Source organism: Oryctolagus cuniculus, chromosome 18, assembly GCF_964237555.1.
Source record: "Oryctolagus cuniculus chromosome 18, mOryCun1.1, whole genome shotgun sequence".
Lineage (NCBI taxonomy): Eukaryota > Metazoa > Chordata > Mammalia > Lagomorpha > Leporidae > Oryctolagus > Oryctolagus cuniculus.
Genome location: NC_091449.1, coordinates 17,157,261 through 17,181,407, shown reverse-complemented (window position 1 = coordinate 17,181,407; position 24,147 = coordinate 17,157,261). Strand labels below are relative to the sequence as shown.

The 24,147-nt window shown below is 42.9% G+C and overlaps 1 protein-coding gene and 2 pseudogenes across 9 annotated transcripts in view; 1 reads left to right on the top strand and 2 right to left on the bottom strand.

The window, feature by feature from the left end:
- The window catches only part of LOC100346269 (zinc finger protein 585A), a 29,690-nt gene extending 5,543 nt beyond the window's left edge, over positions 1-24,147 (top strand). For 8 of the 9 annotated variants that reach the window (XM_070062273.1, XM_070062269.1, XM_070062270.1 and 5 more), the window contains 3 exons: positions 12,165-12,291; positions 12,532-12,624; positions 14,016-24,147. In XM_070062273.1, the coding sequence (XP_069918374.1) occupies positions 12,165-12,291; positions 12,532-12,624; positions 14,016-16,021 (2,226 nt within the window). In that variant the 3' untranslated portion in view covers positions 16,022-24,147. Of the gene's footprint in view, positions 1-12,148; positions 12,292-12,531; positions 12,625-14,015 lie in introns of all 9 variants that reach the window. The other variant, XM_070062276.1, reaches the window with a different exon arrangement.
- On the bottom strand, positions 7,786-8,595 carry LOC138846729 (mesoderm induction early response protein 1-like; annotated as a pseudogene).
- On the bottom strand, positions 8,651-9,838 carry LOC108176764 (mesoderm induction early response protein 1 pseudogene; annotated as a pseudogene).

Here is a 24,147-nt window from a genome sequence, read left to right as displayed (position 1 = left end):
AGACCGCAAAATGGGTCGTCTTTGCTACCTGTACTGAGTATATGCTATCTGAAAATATATTTACTGGCCCATCCTGGCTAAGGAGTAGATCCTTGACTATTCCCTTATTTCTCCCAACTGTGCTGATCCCCCGTGGGGTTCTACATGGATCTTTTCTGTTGAGGAGTAGATCACTATTCCAAACAGTGATTTGTTGGCATCCATAAACGCACACGGTGCCATGGGAATATGTTGATTAGCAGGGAAAGCATGTTTTGGATAGTCTATTTCTAAGGTTTGTAACATCTGGGGTAGTCTGTCCACTTGCAGGTGATTGTCAACCTGTCCTGGGAAATGTATCATTAAAGTTTGAAAGAGCGTGCTGTTCTGCATCAGTGTGGATAGTTCTAATTGTGATAGAGGTAGGACCACTATGTCTTGCTCTGTGTTAAATATCTTATTGGCATAATATCTTAATTTAAGTCCCATCATAAGGATGGCATCTACTTTGTTAACTATTTTTCGACACTTGCTCCAGGCTATGTGAGCCCAAAAAAGTGGTCCGTATTGTTGTCAAATAACTCCTAAGGGGACCTTGAGGGTAGATAGGGTTATGGCAAATAGAGGCACTCGAGGGTCATATCTAAAGGTTTTTATTTTTTTTTTTTTTTTTTTTTTTTTGGTCAGGCAGAGTGGACAGTGAGAGAGAGAGAGAGAGAAAGGTCTTCCTTTACCGTTGGTTCACCCTCCAGTGGCTGCCGTGGCTGGCGCACCGCACTGATCCAAAGCCAGGAGCCAGGTGCTTCTCCTGGTCTCCCATGTGGGTGCAGGGCCCAAGGACTTGGGCCATCCTCCACTGCACTCCCGGGCTACAGTTGAGAGCTGTCCTGGAAGAGGAGCAACCAGGACAGAATCCGGGTCCCCGACCCGGGACTAGAAGCCAGTGTGCCAGTGCCGCAAGGCGGAGGAGATTAGCCTATTGAGCCGCAGCGCCGGCCAGGGTTTTTAAATTTGACAACTGTGTGTTGATCTTTTCTACAGTGGATTTGGCTGCTGATGTCAATGTGATTTTTGAGAAAGGGCTATTCCCCTTAGTAAATCCAATAGTGGTCTAAGCTCTGCAGGTGTTTGGGGAAGGAAGGGCTTCAGCCAACTGATTTGGCTGCATAGTTGCTGAAATTCATTCAGTGAGTATTTATGCTTGACTTTTAGGTTGGCCCCATTGGAGATACATGCGAAGAGGTTTGATAACCTAGGAATTGAATGGGAGGAAAATGTTATACCTTTTCCGTGACAACAGACAAACCCAGGAATTGTAAATTTCTTACTGTCTCACTTAGGCCTTCAGAGTTGCTGCATTGTCGTGAGCAAGTAAGATATCATCCACATAATGTATGACCAAGCACTGATCTTTAAGTGTGCTGGTCACATGAGAAACGTATCTTTGGCAAATGGCAGGGCTATTTTTCATGCCTTGTGGAGTACTGTCCACTGAAATCTTTTTGCGGGGAGCTGGAAATTGGCCTCCCATACAGTAAAGGCGAAGTAGGCCTTATCCTCCTCCGTGATGGGAATGGAAAAGAAGCAATCTTTGATATCAATGGTAACTATATGGTATCCATTAGGAATGGCCCCTGGATGGGGAATGCCAGCCTGGAATGTTCCCATCTTTTTTATGATTTTGTTGATGGCTCTCAAATCCTGTAGTAGCCTATATTTTCCCTGTTTCTTTGGTATCACAAAAATGGGTGTGTTATGAGGGCTAGTGGAGGGCTCTTTGTGTTCTTTTTCTAATTGTTCCTGTACCAGTTCTCTAAGGATGCCAAGTTTGGGTTGTAATATTGGCCATTGCCCTACCCAGATGTTTCCTGTTTTTTCCCATTCAGTGGGGATTGGGCCTGGCTTTTGTGTGAGGTGAGCAGTGGCTCCTAGAATTGGGGATGAATCTTACTTGTAGGCTCTCCATTAAAGCTGTTGGCTTGTGGAGATTTATGATCCGTAGTAAGGACTGCTTGCATTTGTGAGAGCACACCTCTCCCCCATAAGGTCATGGAAACCTCAGCAATTAGCGGAAAAATGGTTCCCGTATCTCCATTGTCATCTCGCCACGTTACAGGCGTGATGACCCAATCAACAAATTTTAATCCTCTAACACCTTGGAGGTCAGGCCCGGCCGCTGTCTTCCAGTGTTGCATTTTCCTTGCGTTCCTAGCTTTCAAGACAGTGGCATCTGCCTGCATATCGATTAAACCCACAAAAGCAATGTCATCTAAATATAGGGTTAATTTTGGCCTCAGATTGAAGATAGGCATCGATCAGTTAATGGTGGTGGGACTCACTCTTATTTGCTGGGCTGAGGGCCGCCCTACTGGGAGTTTAAAGGGTTAGTCTTGCAATCTTTTGCCCAATGAAAGCCTTTTTTACATCTGGGACACAGCGTTTTGGGCTTACCCCGTCTGTCAGCATTTGGGCAGTTTCACCATAAGTGTCCCATTTCCTGACATGCCCAGCAAACCGGAGGATCATTAGACTTCCTTGTGTTCAGTTTAATGACCGCAGTTAGGGCCTGTATGGTTGTATCAGCAGGGTTTACCTCCTTTATAGCTACTATCCATTTAGAAAAGTCTTTATTACGGACTGGGGCAATTGCAGCTTTTGCCTCTTTGGTAGCACCTTCCCAAGCTAATTGTGTGACCAGATTGTCTTGATCAGGGCCAAGTGGTAATCTTTTCTCCACTGCCTCCAAGACTCTGGCAAGGAAATCTGGGAACCATTCGCCTGGGCCTTGAACTAGGTTTCTAAAAAGCTGACTATAATTAGGAGGATTTATATTTTTTAAGGCTGTAAGTGCCAAATCTCTAACCTGATCAAAATAGACAACTACTCCAACGCGGGCCTGTTCATGAGGATATATGTAGGTGCCACGGCCTGTAAGCATATCAAAGGTTATTGCAATCCCGTAGGCAGCATTATTCCTTGCCATAGTTTCAGCCTCTTCCTGATAGGAGGCTTTCCACTGTAAGAACTGTGGTCTCAACAAACATGCTTTGAGCAGTGCAACCCAGTCAAAATGAGTTTGAAGGTCTGCTGCCCATTGTGTGAGCACCTGTTCAAAGTAGGGAGAGTCGGAACCTGACTCGAGAAGCCTTTTTTTAGCATAGTAAGGTGATTTACAGGCGTTGGAATCCAGGGCCTGAATTCTGTGTCCGCTCCTACATTAACAGCAAGCATGCAGGTAGGATGGGGTCTAGCGGCTGCCCTGAGAGCCTGGGGTGCCCAGGGATTGCTACAAATGTGGGGATCCTCACTGGGTGCAGATAGGATGACCTCGCATGGGTTATTGCCTCAAGATTGTCTAAGTTCATCCCACGGATATTTAGGGGGTGGCTGACTAGGCATTGTTGCGTTGTCCACTGTCATGTCATTTTCACTGTCAGAGCTCTCTCTCCCTAAGTCATCAACTGTTACTTGTGAGGCAGAGGCCTGGAGTGACAGGCTGTTTTCCTCACAGATTCATTGTGTTTCTCCACTGCCTATGTTTGGTAATCTATGTGGGCTTCTGAGAGGGGGGTATCTTTCCCATGTTTGAGCACTTAAGAGCAGCACGCCACACCAACTCTAGCCAAAGGAAAGCCCCTCAGCGGCTGATGGCATTATGCAGGGGATTCCCTACGTTAGATGAACAGACAGTGGTGTATCAGATCTTACGTATGTCCTGTGCTTAGTGGGGGACTTCCTTGATTTGTTAGGTCAACACTGTATTCCCACACGGTGTCTCCTGAGTGTCATCTCTCTTGAGTGAGGGAAGATGACTTGGTTCCGAATTCTGCTGAAATCAAGGGGGGAACTGGCTGAGTCCGACACGCATTGTCCTGTCACATTGGTGCCAGATGTTGCAGTGGATTTGTTCTGAGAGGAGGAGCATGGTGGGGGCAAGAGGCGCGGAGTCACCACACAGACCCTGGGAGTCGGGTGAAAGTGGGCCAGAGGTGAGCAGCTGGCAGGCTCATTTATTTCAATTGGTCCAGCAGCTTATATAGCCGAGGCAACCAATCCAGTCAAGGGGCAGTTTATGCCCTAACCAATCACAGCCTGTTGCCAGGCAGGCTCCACTGCCAGGTGGTTTCCCAGGGAGTTTCCCAGGAGGTTTCCAAAGCCTTTCCTGAGTAACTGGCACTCACTTGCCAGCGGCCATCTTGGCATGGCCTTCTCATTCTACCACATGTGGTTCACCTACCTGTGTCCCCAACCTGACCATTTTTCCCAGTACAGGTGAAAGGTTTTCTTAGTTTTTTTTTAACTGCTTAGTTCTGTATTCAGGTACAAACAACTACAACATTGTTTTTCTTTTGATTTCATAAAAATTATATATTGAACATACTTTTGCATCTTATTTATTGTTTATTTGGTAAAATAAACAGCATTACAGCGGCCATTCTTGTCATGTCTTCATTTTCTGTTGGATGCATAAAAGGTAGAAAAATTTCATTTCAGGGTTTCATTCAAATGTAGTGGGAGTCTGGCTCTTAGTAACACTGAGGCCTACCTGATAGTTCCAGGCTAACTCCCAGCTGTCAAAGGCTGCTTTAACTTAACATCCTACCTTAAGGACTGTGGGAAGATCAGAATACCTTTGAATTCTGAGGGCTGCCGCCAAGTGAACCTGGAATTGAATGGTGCTTGAATCCTGAAGAAAACACTGGCCTGTCAGAGATAATGTCATCTTCATTCAAAGCCATTAACCAGGAGTGAATAGACAAAATGTCACAGTTTGGCTCTTTGGTGGCAAAGGAATGCTACAAGGTGAACCTTGGTAAACCTTACAGGAGTCTGCTATGATCAGTAAGTTTTGGGAGAAGTTTATACAATAGCAATGGTATATTTACCATTTCTGTTCTCACTTGCTTAATAGAGTTCAAAGATAGGTTGTTAAATGCTAACAGTTTTTACGGTTATTTGTATATTATTTCTTTTCTAAGTATGAACCATCCTTTAACCCTTTAGTTGGTTTTTATCTTAAATTCCTTTTTTTTTTTTTTTGTTAAAGATTTATTTTATTTATTTGAAAGACAGAGTTAGAGAGAAAGGTAGAGACAGAAAGAGAGGTCTTCTGGCTGGCGCCCGGGCTCAATAGGCTAATGCTCCACCTAGCGGCGCCAGCACACCGGGTTCTAGTCCTGCTTGGGGCGCCAGATTCTTTCCCGGTTGCCCCTCTTCCAGGCCAGCTCTCTGCTGTGGTCTGGGAGTACAGTGGAGGATGGTCCTTGGGCCCTGCACCCGCATGGGAGACCAGGAGAAGCATCTGGCTCCTGGCTTCGGATCAGTGTGGTGCGCCGGCCGCAGCGGCCATTGGAGGGTGAACCAACGGTAAAGGAAGACCTTTATCTCTCTCTCTCTCTCTCTCTCTCTCTCTCACTCTCACTCTCACTTTCACTCTCCACTCTGCATGTCAAAAAAAAAGAGAAAAAGAAAGAAAGAAAGAAATTCATTCTAAATTGTTACGTTTAATATTTTTCCCTTAGAATTCAGCTCTAATATTAAGTAGAAGCTCTTGTTTCCTCTCTGCTGGCATTTCCAAATAATGCCCTTGTTCATCCTTTTATTGTCACTGTCAGGGTCCTTTTGCATTGGAAAGGTGCAGGTTATATTCTACTTGTGATATGAACACTTCTTTTATATATCATTCTCTATGTCCTCTGTAGGTTTGCATTGTTTTTGTGACCCTTCTAGCAATTTGAAATGCTTAGATACATTTTTATTTTTTCTTTAAGCATTATCTTTATAGCATTAACACTGTATCTTCAGTTTCTACTGTGAATAATAAACACTTGATGTGCTCTTCTCTACCTTTTGTAATTTAGCAGGATTCTTTAATTATTTTCAGGGAGAACATCTTTTTTTTTCCTTAGCACTTCTTTACTGAGTTTTACCAGTTTATTTTTACAAAAATGTCCGTAACTGTTTCCTTAGCCTATCTTTTTAAATATTATTTCTTTTTTTTTCTTGGCTCTTTTACCCCTAATTATTTTAAGTGATTTTATAGTGAATTCCTTGAATTATATTGAAAGTGTTCTGTTGTGTGACAGTTTATTTCTAGTGTGATCCTCTTCATCTGCTTTTTTTTTTTTTTTTTTAAGTTAGGACCCTAGGTAAAATAGACTTGCTGCTGCTTTTTAAAGGTTTGTTTATTATATCAGAGGGGAAAAGCAAGTGACAAAGAGATCTTCCACCTTCTGGTTCACTCCAAATGACCACAACTGACAGATCTGGGCCAGGCAAGAGCTCCTGCCAGGGACAGAGAGCTCCATACAGGTTTTCTATGTGGGTGGCAGGGGCACAAGTATTTGGGCCATCCTCTGCTGCTTTCCCACTTGTGTTAACAGGGAACTAGATCAGAAGCAGAGCAGCCAGAATTCGAACTGGTATGGGATGCCAGCATTGTAGGTGGCAACATAGCTTGCCAGCCCTGAAGACTTTTTTTTTTAAAAGTCAGTTTATTTATTTTAGACACACACAGACGCAAAAGACCACAGCACCAGACCCCAAATTAAGAAAATTATACCAACTTTTATATTAAGAAAGGACAGCTCAAGAGCTACCTAATGTAAACATCTTTAAAAAGCTAAAAAGAATCTGGAAAAATACAGAATACCTTCCTTAAGTCCAAATAAAGATATGGAAAGACATCATTGATGGCAACAATTTTATATACACAAAGTTAACGTTTATTTTTAAAGTTCTATATATAAAAATAAATCATGCCAGCATAACTTTAAGAATATATAAAGGTTTTCTTAATAATATTCAAATTTTATGGAGAGGAAAAATGTCTAAGGCCATTTAAAAAATTCAGAAAAAATGTTAAGCAGAAATTAGAACTTTATTTTCTACTCATCTTTATCAAGCTAAGCAAAAATCACCCTGTAGTGAAATTTTATGATTAATACATCAACTGAGAATATATAGGTCTTTAGTTCACTCAAATTTGCTAAACTATTTTTATATCTTTTTTTAAGATTGATTTTATTTATTTGAAAGAGAGGTAGAGACAGAGAGAGAGAGGTCTTCCATCCACTGGTTCACTCCCCAAATAGCTGCAACAGCCAGTGCTGAGCTGGTCCGAAGCCACGAGCCAGGAGCTGCTTCTGGGTTTCTCGTGTGGGTGCAGGGGCCCAACCACTTGGGCCATCCTCTACTGCTTTTCTAGGCCATAGCAGAGAGCTGGATCAGAAGTGGAGCAGCAGCTGGGACTCGAACTGGTGCCCATATGGGATGCTGACACTGCAGGCCAGGACTTTAACCTGCTGATACAATGCTGGCCCCTTATTTAGTTTTTTTGAAAGATTTATTTATTTGGAAGAGTTACACAGAGGTACAGAGAGAGAGGTCTTCAGTCCACTGGTTTGCTCCTCAAGTGGCCACACCAACCAGACCTGAGCTGATCTGAAGCCAGAAGCCTGGAGCTGCTTCTGGGTCTCCCACGTAGATGCAGGGGTCCAAGGACTTGGGCCATCTTCTACTGCTTTCCCAGGCCACGGCAGAGAGCTGAATGGGAAGTGGAGCATCTTGGACTTGAACTGGCGCCTATATGGGATGCCGGCACTGCAGGTGGTGGGTTTACCCACTATGCCACAATGCCGGCCCCTTTTTTGTATCCTCAAAAGGGTCTTTTTATCTTATTCTCTAAAGTGAAGACCCAATTCAGATTTTCAGTTTTTAACTACTTATAGGAAATCAGCTTTATAAGGTGGCCCGTCAACCCTGAACATTTTAGTTACTCCAGAGAAAGTAAAATATATTTGAAATTTAGTCATCTGTGTTTCCAAGTTCTTCAGATCTTCAATGTGAGATGGCTTGGAAGAATTCAGAAGAACCTGGGTTTTCTTTTCCTTTGCTGTTAATCCTTCACCATTTTGCAGGTCTCTCACTTTCATCATCAAAATAATTTTCATTCCTTATGGTCATATGGGCAAGTTTTGGGTCAGTGATAAGGGTTATCTGTTTCACAACTGTTAGTATCCATATTTGTGTGAAGTGGCTTCTCATTCCCATCTTTTGGTCCATTAATGTGTAACCCTTCAACTTTTTCTTCTTTGGTTAGTATTTTAGGTGACACCCTATTTTGATTACCATTGCTTTTAGTGCCATCTCCTTTCTCTGGCTGTTAGTACTGTTTGAAGTATTGGGGCATGGGGCATTGCTAGACTAAAAGCAGTGCTTTCACTTTCATCCAAAGTGGTTTATTATACCAGTATGGGGATTTTATTTTTTTCCAAATAGTGTTTGCAGAGCAATGAGATTATAGTGTTCATATTGTTTCCAAATGTAATAGAATGCTATACATTTAGTAACTGACCTTGTTTGTACTTTATTTTTTAGACATTTATTTAGTTGAAAGAGTTTCAGAGAGAGAAGGAGAGACAGATATTTTCCATCCGCTGGTTCACCTCCCAAATGGTCGCAATAGCCAGAGCTGGGCCAGGCTGAAGTCAGGAACCAGAAACTTCTTTCATGTAGGTGGCAGGGCCCAGGAACTTGGACCATCTTCCACTGCTTTCCCAGGCACATTATTAGGGAGCTGGATTGGAAGTGGAGCTGGGACTTGAACCAGCACATGTATGGGATGCCAGCACTGCGGGCAGCAGTACTGTATTGTTTGCACTGAATTACTCTAAGTCAAGTGAAAATCCTTTTTGTAGGCTTTCAGACCCTGTTCAAAAGCTCTACACTCTTTGTCCATACAGACAGTTCCTCTCTAGCTGCTTTTACATTGAGTATTAATGCTTTTGCTGTATCAACATTGCATTTAACCAACTCCTATAAAGCTGTTCATTGTCTTTCGTGTGAGAGCCTTCAGGAATTGCTTGCACCCCTTTCTCATCATCTGATCCTCTAGATGTGTCCTTAAGGAAGTTGATCATTTTAACTTTCCTCTGGTGAGTACTCAGAATCCCACAGGAGCTGATAAACTTTTTCATTTTCTTTGTATTCACAAATGCCAATGGGACTTTCTGCCTGAAACATTGAGCCTGCCGTAATCTTTTTTTCAGTCTTCTGATAGAATATAATCTTTATCTTCTTCACATGCTTCTTCTATTTCACTGTTTGCATCAAAATATTTACATCAACATGGGGGATTATTTCTTGGGCATCTTGAAAAGCAACAGATTGTGATGGATCATTATGGAAGACTGAGTTTCATCCTTCTGTCCCCAAAAATCCTTTATATTCTTTCATTTATTTTCCCCACCACAGCCTCCATTGTCATCCTCTTCCCCTGTCTTCTTCCTCATCTTTAGGTAGTCGAATAGTGCTGACCACCAATCTACTAAACTTGTAGAATGAAAAACAAGGGGTCTTCAAAAAGTTCATGGAAAATATCTACTATGAAAAAAACTAGCTATAAATTTCAACAGTCTTTGCACCAACATAAGTTTTTCCCCACAAACTTTTGGAAATATCCCTATCAAATATCAAATTTATGATCACTTTCCCTTTCAATGTGGGAAGGAGCTTATGAGAAATGCATTACTTTAGGTTTGAAACCCAAATTCCTCTTCTGAAAGGAGAAATGGGTGATTTTAGCTCAAAGAACATCTCAGCAGAGGCTGGAGGAGGAGGTACATAGAGAAAAGGGTAAGGGGGAGTAATCTGATGAGGAAGGTAGTGTTGATAAGAAACCTTCAGAGATATAATTCAATTATATCAGAACCATAAAGGGTGAGAAATTAATTGGTATGTCACTTCCCTTGTAACATCCCTTATGTTAGAACTGAAGTTTGTTCTCCTTCCAACATGTCTTCCTGTTCTGTTCATTTATCATCAAAATCATATACCTGTATATCAGGTGATTGATAAAATTCATGGTCATCTAATATTGCTGAAACTCTTTAATTTCTTCAAGAAATTAAGAAACATCTGATGTTTTTAGTAAACCACTATAGTAGTGATGGAGGGACTCAACACAGGGTTATGGACTGAACAGATTATCTGCCATACTGCTGGATCATATTTCCCCAGTGGCCATGGCTGGTCATGACCAGAACCCAGATGTAAGATTCAGCAATGGGACTCTAACTGCCACCGTCTCTGCCACTTCCACCCCATGGCCTCTGTGAGAACACCAGGGCTGAGTTCTTTATTATTATTATTATTATTATTATTATTTGCCAGGCAGAGTTAGACAGTGTGAGAGAGAGAGAGAGAAACAGAGTTATAGACAGAGAGAGAGACAGAGAAAAAGGTCTTCTTTCTGTTGGTTCACTCCCCTAATGGCCTCTATGGCCGGCGCTTCACCAATGCAAAGCCAGGAGCCAGGTGCTTCCTCCTGGTCTCCCATGTGGGTGTAGGAACCCAAGCACTTGGGCCATCCTCCTCTGCCTTCCCGGGCCACAGCAGAGAGCTGGACTGGAAGAGGAGCAATCGGGACTAGAACCCCGGGGTGCCGGCGCTGCAGGCGGAGGATTACCCAAGTGAGCCACGGCGCCGGCCCAGGGCTGAGTTCTTAAAAAGAGGAGGTAAGCCGGCACCGCGGCTCACTAGGCTAATCCTCCGCCTAGCGGCGCAGGCACACCGGGTTCTAGTCCCGGTTGGGGCGCCGGATTCTGTCCCAGTTGCCCCTCTTCCAGGCTAGCTCTCTGCTGTGGCCAGGGAGTGCAGTGGAGGATGGCCCAGGTGCTTGGGCGCTGCACCCCATGGGAGACCGGGAAAAGCACCTGGCTCCTGACTCCTGCCATCGGATCAGTGCGGTGCGCCAGCCGCAGCGCGCCGACCGCGGCGGCCATTGCAGGGTGAACCAACGGCAAAGGAAGACCTTTCTCTCTGTCTCTCTCTCTCTCACTGTCCACTCTGCCTGTCAAAAAAAAAAAAAAAAGAGGCGGTAAGGGGCCTGTGCTGTGGTATAGCAGGTTATATGTGGCACCATATGGGTGCCAGCTGGAGTCCGGCTGCTCCAGGTTTTGATCCAGCTCCCTGCTAATGCAACTGGGAAATCAATCAATCAATCTCTCTCTCTCTCTCTGTTAACTCTTTTTTTTTTTTTTTTTTTTTTTTGACAGGCAGAGTGGACAGTGAGAGAGAGAGAGACAGAGAGAGAAAGGTCTTCCTTTGCCGTTGGTTCACCCTCCAATGGCCGCCGCTGCAGCCGGGGCACCGCGCTGATCCTGGCAGGAGCCAGGAGCCAGGTGTTTTTCCTGGTCTCCCATGGGGTGCAGGGCCCAAGCACCTGGGCCATCCTCCACTGCACTCCCTGGCCATAGCAGAGAGCTGGCCTGGAAGAGGGGCAACCGGGACAGAATCCGGCGCCCCAACCGGGACTAGAACCCGGTGTGCCGGCGCCGCAAGGTGGAGGATTAGCCTATTGAGCCACGGCGCCGGCTCTAACTCTGTCTTTCAAATAAAGTAAATAAATCTTTCAAAACAAAGCAAAACAGAAGGTCAGTTGGGGCCCGTGGTGTGGTTAGTAGGTTAAGCTAACATTTGAGATACCTGCGTCCCATATTGGAGTGATGGTTTGCGTCCCAGCTACTCTGCTTCATATCCAGCTTCTGCTGATGCACCTGGAAAGGCAGCAGAAGATGCTCCAAGTACTTGGGCCCTTGCCACCATTTGGGAGACCAGAGTGGGGTTCTTGGCACTTGGCTTCAGCCTGGCCCAGGCCTGCCCACTGGTGGTCTTTTGAGGATTGAATCAGAGTGAAAGATCCCCACCCCCTCTGTCCCTCATTCTGTCACTGTGCCTTTCAAACACATTTTTTAAAAGAGAAAATAAATTGGGGTGAGCATTGTGGCATAGCAGGTAAAGCTACTGTGTGCTATGCCTGCATCCCATGTGGGTGCTAGTTCGTATCTTAGCTGCTCTACTTCCAGTCTAGCTCCTTGCTAATGGCCTGGGAAAAACAGTGGAGGATGGGCCAAGTACTTGGGTCCCTGACATCCATGTGGGAGACCTGGAGGAAGCTCCTGGCTCCTGGCTTCGGTCTGGCCCAGCCCCAGCTGTTGTGGCCATCTGGGAAGTGAACTTGTAGATGGAAGATTTCTCTCTCTCTGGCTCTGATTTTCAAATAAATAAGTAAAAATTTTTAAAAGAGGAAGTAAATGAATAACAAAACCCAAGCTCGATATTCCTACAGTTTCTGTATCCCCCAGAGCTAACTGTTCACATTGAACAGGAATTTGCCCTTGCAGGGATCAGTGTCCTTCAGGGATGTGGCTATTGATTTCAGCAGTGAGGAATGGCAGCACCTGGAACCTGCTCAGAGAAGTCTCTACTGGGATGTGATGCAGGAGACCTTCAGCCACCTGCTCTCAGTAGGTAAGCAGTCACCTTGGTATCTGAAAGGAGGCCTCCCTAAGAGTGTACTGTTTTCAGTTGATGAATTTCAAATTGTGATAATTTGTTCAGAATTTTGTGTCCTTTGGTTACTTTTAATACTGTATTTCTAGAGATACAGTTACTTTTCTGAAGAACAAATCCTCATGAACAATAAGACTGTTGATTGTGCTCTGAAATGTAATAAGCTGGACTGAATCCTTCATCATTTCATATGAACAGGCTATCAAGTTCCAGAGCCAGAGATTTTCATGTTGGAGCAAGGAAAGGGGCCATGGGCATTGTGGAATGAGAGCCGATATCAGAGTTGTTCAGGTGAGTATGAACAGGTAGATGGGAGCCAGGGAAGTGAATGTCAGCAGTCAGGAGAAAAATGGACAACTTTGAAATGGTATTAAGGTGACTCTTCTGGAAGGCTCTAAGTTATTTGTATTGCTTATATATGACCCTTGACATTGACCTCTTGGATAACTAGCTAAGGATCTTCTACCTGGATGACCTTTGCCATTTCTTCTTTGAGTTTTTGGATTCTGGGTCATGTGCCAATTTGTATAATTTAAAGATTTTTTTTTAAGATTTTATTTATTTATTTGAGAGGTAGAGTTATAGACAGTGAGAGAGAGAGAGAAAGGTCTTCCATCCGCTGGTTCACTCCCCAAATAGCTGCAACTGCCGGAGTTGCACTGATCCAAAGCCAGGAGCCAGGTGTTCCTCTCTGGTCTCCCATTTGGGTGCAGGGGCTCAAGGACTTGGGCCATCTTCTACTGCTTTCCCAGGCCACAGCAGAGAACTGGATAAGAAAAGGAGCTAGGACTAGAACCAACGCCCATATGGGATGCCAGCACCACAGGCAGAGGATTAACCTACTGTGCCACAGCACTGGCCCCATAAGCCATTTTCTAATTCATGCATGTTATAAAATTTAAGAGATTGGTATCATTGGTTTATATAAATGTCACTGTTCTATATATGTTGCTCTTTGCCTTTTTCTCTATCTGTACATAGTATAATCTGTTCACCTAGTTTGAATTATATCGCTGAAGGTTTCTTATCAACACTACCTTCCTCATCAGATTACTCCCCTTCACCCTTTTCTCTATGTACCTCCTCCTCCAGCCTCTGCTGAGATGTTCTTTGAGCTAAAATCACCCATTTCTCCTTACAGAAGAGGAATTTGGGTTTCAAACCTAAAGTAATGCATTTCTCATAAGCTCCTTCCCACATTGAAAGGGAAAGTGATCATAAATTTGATATTTGATAGGGATATTTCCAAAAGTTTGTGGGGAAAAACTTATGTTGGTGCAAAGACTGTTGAAATTTATAGCTAGTTTTTTTCATAGTAGCTATTTTCCATGAACTTTTTGAAGACCCCTTGTTTTTCATTCTGCAAGTATTTTAGTAGATTGGTGGACAGATAGACAGCTATCAGTAAAGAGAAAAAAAATCCTTAACTGATGTTGCTTTCTTCAAGAAAATAATGCCTACAAAGAGTCCTTATGAATATAAGGACATTAAAAAAATAATTTATGTGAGTCCATACATTCCTCCACCCAAATGACCCCATTTGTGCCACTCATTTGTAAATGGTTTGAAGCATAATTTAGATTGACACAATTTTGATAGAAGTAAGACATCAAAAAATGTTAAAGTAATGACTGAGTATGGTAAAATCTCTTCCCATACTGACAATGTGTGTGCTCCAACAGAGGAGAAATTATGGGAACATGAAAAGTGTGGAAAACTCCTCAGTTATAAACAAGCATCTTCTCTGTATCAGAAAATTCATCCTGGTGAGAAATCCTGTGAATATGCTGAATTTGGAAGAATCTTCACCCAGAAGTCACAGCTCAAAGATCATACAGGCGAAAAACTCTACGAGTGTATTGAATGTGGGAAAACTTTTGTACAGAAGCCAGAATTCATGACACATCAAAAAAACCATGCCAAAGAGAAACCCTGTCAATGTAATGAATGTGGAAAATCTTTTTTTCAAGTGTCTTCTCTTTTTAGACTTCAGAGAATTCATTCTGGAGAAAAACTCAATGAATGCAATAAATGTCAGAAAGGCTTCTCTTCTAACTCAGATCTCAGTATGTATCCGAATAGTGATACTGGAGAGACGCAACACAAAATTGGCGATTGTGGCAAAGCATTCACACAAATGTCCACACTTGAGATGCATCAGAAAATTCACGCAGGTGAGGGATCTTATATATGTATGGAATGTGGACAAGCCTTCATCCAGAAGACACATTTGATTGCACACCAAAGAAGTCATACTAGAGAAAAGCAATATGAATGCAGTAACTGTAGGAAATCCTTCACTTCCAAGTCACAGCTCCAGGTACATCAAGAAATGCACGCAGCAGGGAAGCCTTATATATGTGCTGAATATGGGAAAGTCTTCAACCGTAGTTCTAACCTCATTACACAAAAGAAAGTACAAGTTAGAGAGAAATCTTCTATATGTACTGAATGTGGGAAGGCCTTTACCTACAAGTCAGAACTAATTATACATCAGAGAATTCACACTGGAGAGAAACCTTATGAATGCACTAACTGTGGAAAAGCTTTTACTCAGAAGTCAGCACTCACAGTGCATAAGAGAATTCATACAGGAGAAAAATCCTATGTTTGCATGCAGTGTGGGCTAGCCTTCATCCGGAAGACACACCTGATTACACATCAAGTAATTCATACTGGAGAGAAACCTTATAAATGTGGTCACTGTGGGAAATCCTTTACTTCCAAATCACAACTCCATGTGCATAAACGAATTCACACAGGAGAGAAACCCTACGTGTGCAGTAAATGTGGGAAGGCATTCACCAACAGGTCAAACCTGGTTACACATCAGAAAACTCATACAGGAGAGAAATCCTATGTATGTACTCAGTGTGGAAAGGCCTTCACCCAGCGATCAGACTTGATTACTCACCAGCGAATCCACACTGGAGAGAAACCTTATGAATGTAGTACCTGTGGAAAAGCCTTCACCCAGAAGTCACACCTTAATATACACCAGAAAATTCATACTGGAGAGAGACAGTATGCATGTCACGAATGTGGGAAAGCCTTCAATCAAAAATCAATACTCATCGTGCATCAGAAGATTCATACAGGAGAGAAACCCTATGTATGCAGTGAGTGTGGAAGAGCCTTCATTCGAAAGTCAAACTTTGTTACTCATCAAAGAATTCACACTGGAGAGAAGCCTTATGAATGCAGTGATTGTGGGAAATCATTTACTTCCAAGTCTCAGCTGCTGGTGCATCAGCCAATTCACACAGGAGAGAAGCCCTATGTGTGTGCTGAATGTGGGAAAGCCTTTAGTGGAAGGTCAAATCTCAGTAAACATCAGAAAATTCATACTGGAGAAAAGCCCTACCTCTGTTCTGAATGTGGGAAGACCTTTAGAGAGAAGTCAGAGTTGATTACGCATCACAGAATTCATACTGGAGAGAAACCTTATGAATGCACTGACTGTGGGAAATCTTTCACTAAGAAATCACAGCTTCAAGTGCATCAGCGAATTCACACGGGAGAGAAGCCTTATGTGTGTGTTGAATGTGGAAAGGCCTTTACTGGCAGGTCAAATTTGAATAAGCATCAAACAACACATACTGGAATCAAACCCTACAAGTGTACAGTTTGTGGGAAAGGCTTTGTGCAGAAATCAGTGCTCAATGTGCATCAGAATATTCACACTTGACAAAAACAATATGAGGAGTCTCACTGAGGTATATGGTTGTGTATTATTGAATCTGTGCCGTAGAATGCTACATATATCGTGAGTAGGAATGCCCATGTCAATGTCACTCATACTTCACTGTTCAGAAGAGGACCTCTGGGAAAGCACTTGAGGGGGTATCGCTTCCTACGTTTTCACCAGCCTTTTTGAAGCTTGGGGCATTCATACTGAGAGGGGTTGAGTCAAGTTGATGCCTTAGAAGTAGCCTTCTCATGAAACATGATGGAATGCTTTAGCAATTTCTTCATAAAGAAGATGATGTTAATGATAATCCTGTTTAATGGAATAAATATAATGCCAACAAATTAAATGGTGAAACAACTTCATACTCATATATACTATAGTGATTAATTTTAATATCTATGAGTTATTTGATGCAGAACACAATGTTTAACAGTTATCTGTGTTTTTTTTTGTTTGTTTGTTTTGACAGGCAGAGTGGACAGTGAGAGAGAGAGACAGAGAGAAAGGTCTTCCTTTTGCCGTTGGTTCACCCTCCAATGGCCGCCTCGGCTGGTGCGCTGCGGCCGGCGCACCGCGCTGATCCGAAGGCAGGAGCCAGGTGCTTCTCCTGGTCTCCCATGGGGTGCAGGGCCCAAGCACCTGGGCCATCCTCCACTGCACTCCCGGGCCACAGCAGAGAGCTGGCCTGGAAGGGGGGCAACCGGGACAGAATCCGGCGCCCCGACCGGGGCTAGAACCTGGTGTGCTGGTGCCGCTAGGTGGAGGATTAGCCTATTGAACCATGGCGCCGGCCCTGTGTTCATTTTTTTAATGTAACACATTTGTGCATATCAAATCCATCATTGACTTTTTCTGTCAGTAGATATCACATTAAAAATCCTGTATCCTGATGCACTCTCAGAGTGTATTTTCATTTAGCACCATTACTTTTACTCCTCTTATTAGCCTACCTGTGGTGCCATTGAGACTCAGAAGCCATCAGCCTGTTGTCTTCTGACGCACCAACATAGTGTCTTGTGAACTCCCATTATCCTCAGGAAAGCGTCTGAGTTACAAATATTCAGGTTACCTTGGATCAACTTAAATTTCCCTTCTGCTGTCACAGTTCTTTCAACTCATTTGCCTTAATGACCGGGTTTTTATAATAACAAATCTGTACTCATGTTATATTCTGCTATAACAAACCCCAATATATGTTCTCTTTCTGCTCTATGTCCATCTTTATGCCATGTCCTCTGTAAGGACCTTTTCTCCCGTGTGTCTCAAACATCTCAGTTCAATTCCCTCCTCAGGGCCTTTGCATTTGTAGTGCCTCTGCAAAGAGCACAGTTACTCATTGCATCTGTGTGGTTTGCTTACTTCTTTCTTTCCTTCAGTGACACCTCCTCATGGTCCTCTCCTGTTTTTCTCTGTCGTATAAATTTCCAGCTCTATCCGCCTCCATCTTTCTCCATAACACTTAACAACATGGTATTCTGTATATTTCACTTATTTGTCTGATTCCCACACTACATATGTTTTAAAAGATGTTATTTCCTTTTTTTTTTTTTTTTTTTTAAGATTCATTTGAAAGGCAAAGTGACAGAGGGAGGGAAGGAAGGAGCTAGGGAAAGAGCGATATCTTCTGTCTGCTGGTTTACCTCCCAAAGGACCACAACTGCCTGGACTGGGCCAGGCCCAAGTAAGGAGCCAGGAACTCCTCTATCTGGATCTCCCACAGAGATGGCAGGGGCCCAGGCACTTGGGCCATCTTGTGCTTTCTCAGACACATTATCTGGAAGCTGGATAAAAAGCAGAGCTATCAGTACTAACTGGTATTTTGATACAGGATGCCAGTATTGCAAGTGTCAGCTTAACCTGCTGTACTACAACACTGGCCCCCATTTTCCTTTTCTCTTTACCACTATGAACCTAGGTACATGCCAGTCACAGAGCACGATTTCTATAAATACACATTACAGAATGTTGGCCCCTCTTCATTACATGAATATATATTGCAGTATAAGAAGCTCCAGAATGGAGAACCAACTGGCTTCAAACACACCAGGTATTTTCTTCCCCTGTCTTTAAACCTGGGCTATATCCCTTTCCTGTTTCTTGAAAGTCATTATAAGGGCCGGTGCTGTGGCATAGCGGGTAAAACCACACCTGAGGTGCCAGCATCCCATATGGGTGCCGGTTTCACTTCCAATCCAACTCTCTGCTATGGCCTGGGAAAGCAGTAAAAGATGGCCCAAGGCCTTGGGCCCCTGCAGCCATATGGGAGACCCGAAGAAGCTCCTGGCTTTGGATCAGCATAGCTATGGCTATTGCAGCCATTTAGGGAGTGAACCAGTGGATGGAAGACCTCTCTCTCTCTCTCTTTGCCTCTCCTTCTCTCTGTGTAACTCTGACTTTCAAATACAATAAATAAATCTTTAAAAAAAAAAACAGTCATTATAAACCTGTGGCCTGAAACATACATACATACTTATATGTGTGTGTGTACACATGTATACATGTGTATGTGTGTGTTTCAGGCCAAAGGTTTATAAAAATTTATTAATATTTAAATATATATATATAAAGATTTATTTATTTGAAAGGCAGAGTTACAGAGAAAGAGAAAGAGGCAGAGAGACAATCCTTCATCCACTGGTTTGCTCCCTAAATAACTGCAAAACCAGGGGTGGGCCAGGCCAGGCCAGAGCCAGGAGCTGGAAGCCCGCCCCATCTGGGTGCAGGGGCCCAAGCACTTGGGCCATCTTCCACTGCTTTCCCAAGCACTTTAGCTGGGAGCTCAGTCAGAAGTGAAACAGCCAGGATTCAAACTTGGCACCCACGTGGGATGCCGCTGTCAAAGGCAGTGGCTTGACCTGCTAAGCCACAGTGCCAGTCTCATAGCCAACCCATTTTATTTTATTTTTTTTATTTTTTTATTTTTATTTTTTTTATTTTTTTTTATTTTTTGACAGGCAGAGTGGACAGTGAGAGAGAGAGACAGAGAGAAAGGTCTTCCTTTGCCGTTGGTTCACCCTCCAATGGCCGCCGCGGCCGCCGCGCTGCGGCCGGCGCACCGCGCTGATCCGATGGCAGGAGCCAGGAGCCAGGTGCTTTTCCTGGTCTCCCATGGGGTGCAGGGCCCAAGCACCTGGGCCATCCTCCACTGCACTCCCTGGCCACAGCAGAGGGGCCAACCCATTTTAAAAAATGGAAAATGAACTACAGGAAGTCCCATGTCAATGCTTGTTTCTAAAATTTTCTGCCATGTTTGCTAAATCCCAAGTCAGTTCCAAAGTGATTGAAAGAAAGCCTACTTACTGCCACTGCATTCTTAGCTGTACCCTGCCCCATTCGTTTGCACCTCAGTAGTGTCCAGCCCATCAGGTAACTCAACCTATAGACCTCCTTTTGCCCTGGTGTGTGGGCCTAAAGTCTAGTGTGGAGAGGCTGAGAGCAGACAGGGGTGGATCTTCCTGAAGAGTGTCCAACTTAATTCAGGCAGCAGTGGATCACAGATGTCGGCAGATGTTCAGTTGAATGCTGAGCTGCTGGGTGTCCTCACTGGGGCCAGTGGAAAGATTGGTTTGGAGGGTGTCCTTTGGCAACACTAGCAGTGAGGAATCGTTGAGCTGTGCGGAAAGATGGTCTTGCCTTTGTGAAGACCAGCGTGGGGAGGTGAAGATGAGAGAACCCGGTCAAGGGAACAGAGCCAAGGATTCCCCTTTCATCCCCCAAGCCCTAATCTGGCAGGGCTTGCTGACACATCCCATTACCCTACTTTAGGTCAATATCTGCCGATCATGATTAGTTGTTCTTCATGTCTTCCTAGTCTTTGATGAATCACCATATACCCTTTTCCATCTTAAAACAATGTCTGGTGACCTACTATTAGTCCCCTTTACCTCATCCAGCACTGTATTTATTCCCCATTTTAGGATCTTATGAGCTACCATTACTTCCCAAGTTATGATAATATCTGTTGATCCTTCAGTAGAGTGTCTGGAGAGAACCCTCTTCTCCCCTTTGTAACCCAAAACAATGTCTGGATACCCTCTTTATCTCCTTCCTACCTTACTCCAGTACTGTGTGTGTGATTCCTCACTAATTCCAGAAGGTAGTGTCTGCAGATCTTCAGATTACCGCTCCCTCAATTACCTCACTCCACTGTAATATCTGTTACTTCATCCCACTTGTAATAATGCCTGGTAACCTCCATACTCCAGTGTCTGATGACCACTGGTTACAACCCCCAGGATGGAGAACAGTGGTGTACTCCACCTATTCCAACTCTTACTCATGATACTTACATTAAACCTCTAGCAAGGTGGGATTTCCTCCATTTATTTTTCCATCACAGTGATAACCAGTTTCCTCCACTGCTTTCCTAGCAGTATCTATCTATCCTAACACCCCCAAAATGGTACATATGTTAACCTGCTCCCCTCCACTCAAAGAATGGCAATGACTGATAGTGAATCAATCTTTACATTTCCCATCTGTATTTTTAGAGCCTTCGTTACCCCCATCTCCATTAGCAACAAGCACAGTACCTGTTGATGCCCATTAACCACTAAAAGCATCTGTGACCCCTCTGTTATATCCTGGTGACATTTGCTGGTTCCTCGTTGGTCTCCAATGCAATGTCTGCTGATTCCTCATTACCAAATTGTTTTACACGGCTCCTCCATCATGTTTGGCTATTGCAAGTTCCCCAATATTTCTTCTCCACAATTACAAGGACAAGAGCCCCTGGATTGGGATGAAGACGAGGTTTCAGCCTCTCTCTGAGTGCCTCACAAGGCATAGGGGACTTAGACCAGGGATTATAGGATAAAGTGGTTTAATATGCGTCCATGATAGCTGTAGTACTGGCAGAAGCCAATGAGCATGTTAGCCAGTTGACACAGCATTTGTCTTCTGTATGCCTGGGCCTCAAATGGGGAAAGACATTGTATATTACTTTTAAGTTATTCCTCTTTTATGTTTTTCAGTATATTATTAATTGACACCATGATTGTAATTATGGGCTACAGTGTGACATTTCAATGCACAACATGTAATGATCAGATTAGAGTAATTAGCATATCCATCACCTCAAGCATTTATCCTTTCTCTGTGTTGGGGACATTCAGAACCCTCTCTGTTTGCTATTTTGAAATAGAGAATTTTTGTCAGTTACCCTACTCTGCTGTAGAACATTAGAAGTCATTCCTCCCATCCAAGTGCACTGCTGTTCCCGTTAACCATTTCTCTGTTCATGCCTTCCTCCACTTTCCAGTCTCTAGTAACTGCTCTACTCTACTTCTATAAGATCAACTTTTAAGCTTTCATATATGAGTGAGAAATACAGTAATTGTTGTTCTGTACTTGACTGACTTCACTTAACATAATATCCTCCAGGCTTTTCCATGTTGCTGTGACAGGATCTTGTTCTTTTTTATGGCTGAATATTATTCCATTGTAGGTATGTAACCATATTTTTTTTTTAATCCATTCATCCATCAGTGGAACACCTGGATTGGTTCTGTATCATGGCTGTCGTGAATAGTGCTGCAAAAAACATGGGAGTACAGATATCTTTGACATACTAATTTCCTTTCTTTTGGGTCTGTACCCATCATGGTATCAGGGGGTCATATGGTAGTTCTATTTCTAGTTTTCTGAGGATACTCCCTCTTTTATATTATAATATTGTAATAGATAATGAGTTTTTTTTTTGTTTTGTTTTGTTTTTAGAGTGGTTTTAGATTCATAGCAAACTTGGGAGGAAAGTAAACAGATTTTCTATATATCCACTGCCTCACCCATATAGTCACCTCCATTATCAACACCTGCCACCAGAGGTTTTTTTTTTCTCTTGGCAATTGATAAACCTATATTGGCATTCATTATCACTCAAAGTCCATAGTTTATATTAGAGCTCACTATATATTTTATAGGTTGAGACAAATGAATAGTGGCATGTATCCATTGATACTGTAGCGTACAAACTTGTTTCACTGCCCTAGAAATCTCTATTCTGCTTATACATCCCTCCCTCCACCTTAACTTCTGGCAAGTTATACTTTGTCAATGGTTTTTGCCTTTTTTTTTGAATGTCATACACTTGGAAACATATGGCCTTTTCAAATTGGCTTCTTCAGTCAATATCATGCATTTAGGTTTCTGCCATGGCTTTGATAGTTTCCTTCTTCTTAGCACTGAGTAATATTCCACTGTCTAGACGTATCACTGTTCATTTATCCATTCACTTTGGTTGCTTCCAAATTTTGGCAATTAATACTGAAGCTGCTGGGGTGGGCACTTAATCTAGTGTTAAAGATGCCTGTATGTCACATTGGAGTGTCTAGGTTTGGTGGCGAGCTCCATCCCTGAGCCAGCTTCCTGCCAATGTGGACCCTGGGGGATAGCAGTATTGACTCAAGAAATTGAGTTCCTGTGGGAGACCAGCATTGTGTTTCCATTTTTACCTCTGGCCTTGGCCCAGCCTCAGTCATTGCAGGCATTTGGGGAGTGATCTAGTGGATGTGTGCTCTCTATTTCTTTAGCACTCTGCCTCTTGGAAAAAAATAGTGAAGCTGCTATAAATATCTCTGTGCAGGTTTTTGTGTGCATATAACAAATATTTTCAAAATGTTATTTCCTTTTTACAATAATATTCACTTTTATTATACAATTATGAGATTTTGACACATGTGTTACAATCATGCATTCAGCACAGCATTCAAGATAGAACAGCTCCATCACTGCCCCAAATTCCCTCCTGTTTTTTAGTTAGTCCCTCGTCCTACTCCCAACCCTTGTTGATCGCTGACCTATATTTTGTGCCTACAGTTGTGCATTTTCTACAGTGTTGTATAAATGGAATTAAATGTATGTGTTATGTATGAGGATGTCTCCTTTTGATTTGACTACTTTTGTTAAATTTGATGTACTTGAGATTTATCCATCTGGTTGTAGGAGATACAAAGAGAAAATAAGGTGATGAAGAGATGGTCAAAATCATGATTAGGGAAATGGTAATTAAAACTACAATGAGATACTCCTACACACCTTTTGGAATGGCTAAAAGTAAAAATACCAAGCATTGACAATGATGCAGAGCAGTGGAAACTTCAGTGCATTTCTGCCACGAATGGACTTGGGTCCACACAGAAGTTTGGCAGTTTCTTGTATTGTTAAACAACACTTAACATATGACCCGATGGTTCTCCTCCTTAGGTATTTATCCTTAACAACTGAAAACTTTTCACACACATACCTATACTCAAATGTTAAAAGCAACTATGTAGGCCAGCGTCACAGCTCACTAGGCTAATCCTCTGCCTGCGGTGCCAGCATCCTGTGTTCTAGTCCCGGTCAGGGCACCGGATTCTGTCCCGGTTGCCCCTCTTCCAGTCCAGCTCTCTGCTGCGGCCCAGGAGTGCAGTGGAGGATGGCCCAAGTGCTTGGGCCCTGCACCCGCATGGGAGACCAGGAGAAGCACCTGGCTCCTGGCTTCAGATCAGTGCGGTGCTCCGGCCACAGCGTGCCAGCTGCAGCGGCCATTGGGGGTTGAACCTACGGAAAAAGGAATACCTTTCTCTCTCTCTCTCTCTCACTGTCCACTCTGCCTGTCAAAAAAAAAAAAAAAAAAAAGCAACTGTATAATAATTGCCAAAAATTTGGAAACAATCCAAAGGTACATCAATGAGTAAATAAATTATTAAGCAAAATGTGGATGTCTAAAATGGAACGTTACTCAGACATGAAAAGAAATGATTTGACACTGTATGCAACATGGGTTAATCTCAAAAGTATTGTTGTATTTTACTGTCTTATATGAAAACATGTTACATTTGATAAAAGTTTAAAAGTGGAGTTATCATAACTTTATATGTGCATATCATTGTATAGTCATCTTGTATATTTATAGTATATTTTGTGACCCACTGTAATAATTATTATATATTACTGTAATACTATAGTTTCCATTTTATATAATATCTATTATATGATTTCTATATTAGATTATGTAATTTTTATATTTTATATATCAAACATTCACATAGTATTGTTACTTCTGTTTTCACTTATTTGTGTTTCATGTTTATAGTGTAAAGTTGTAATAAAAAGGGTCATAGTGTTTGGAAAGTCACTAG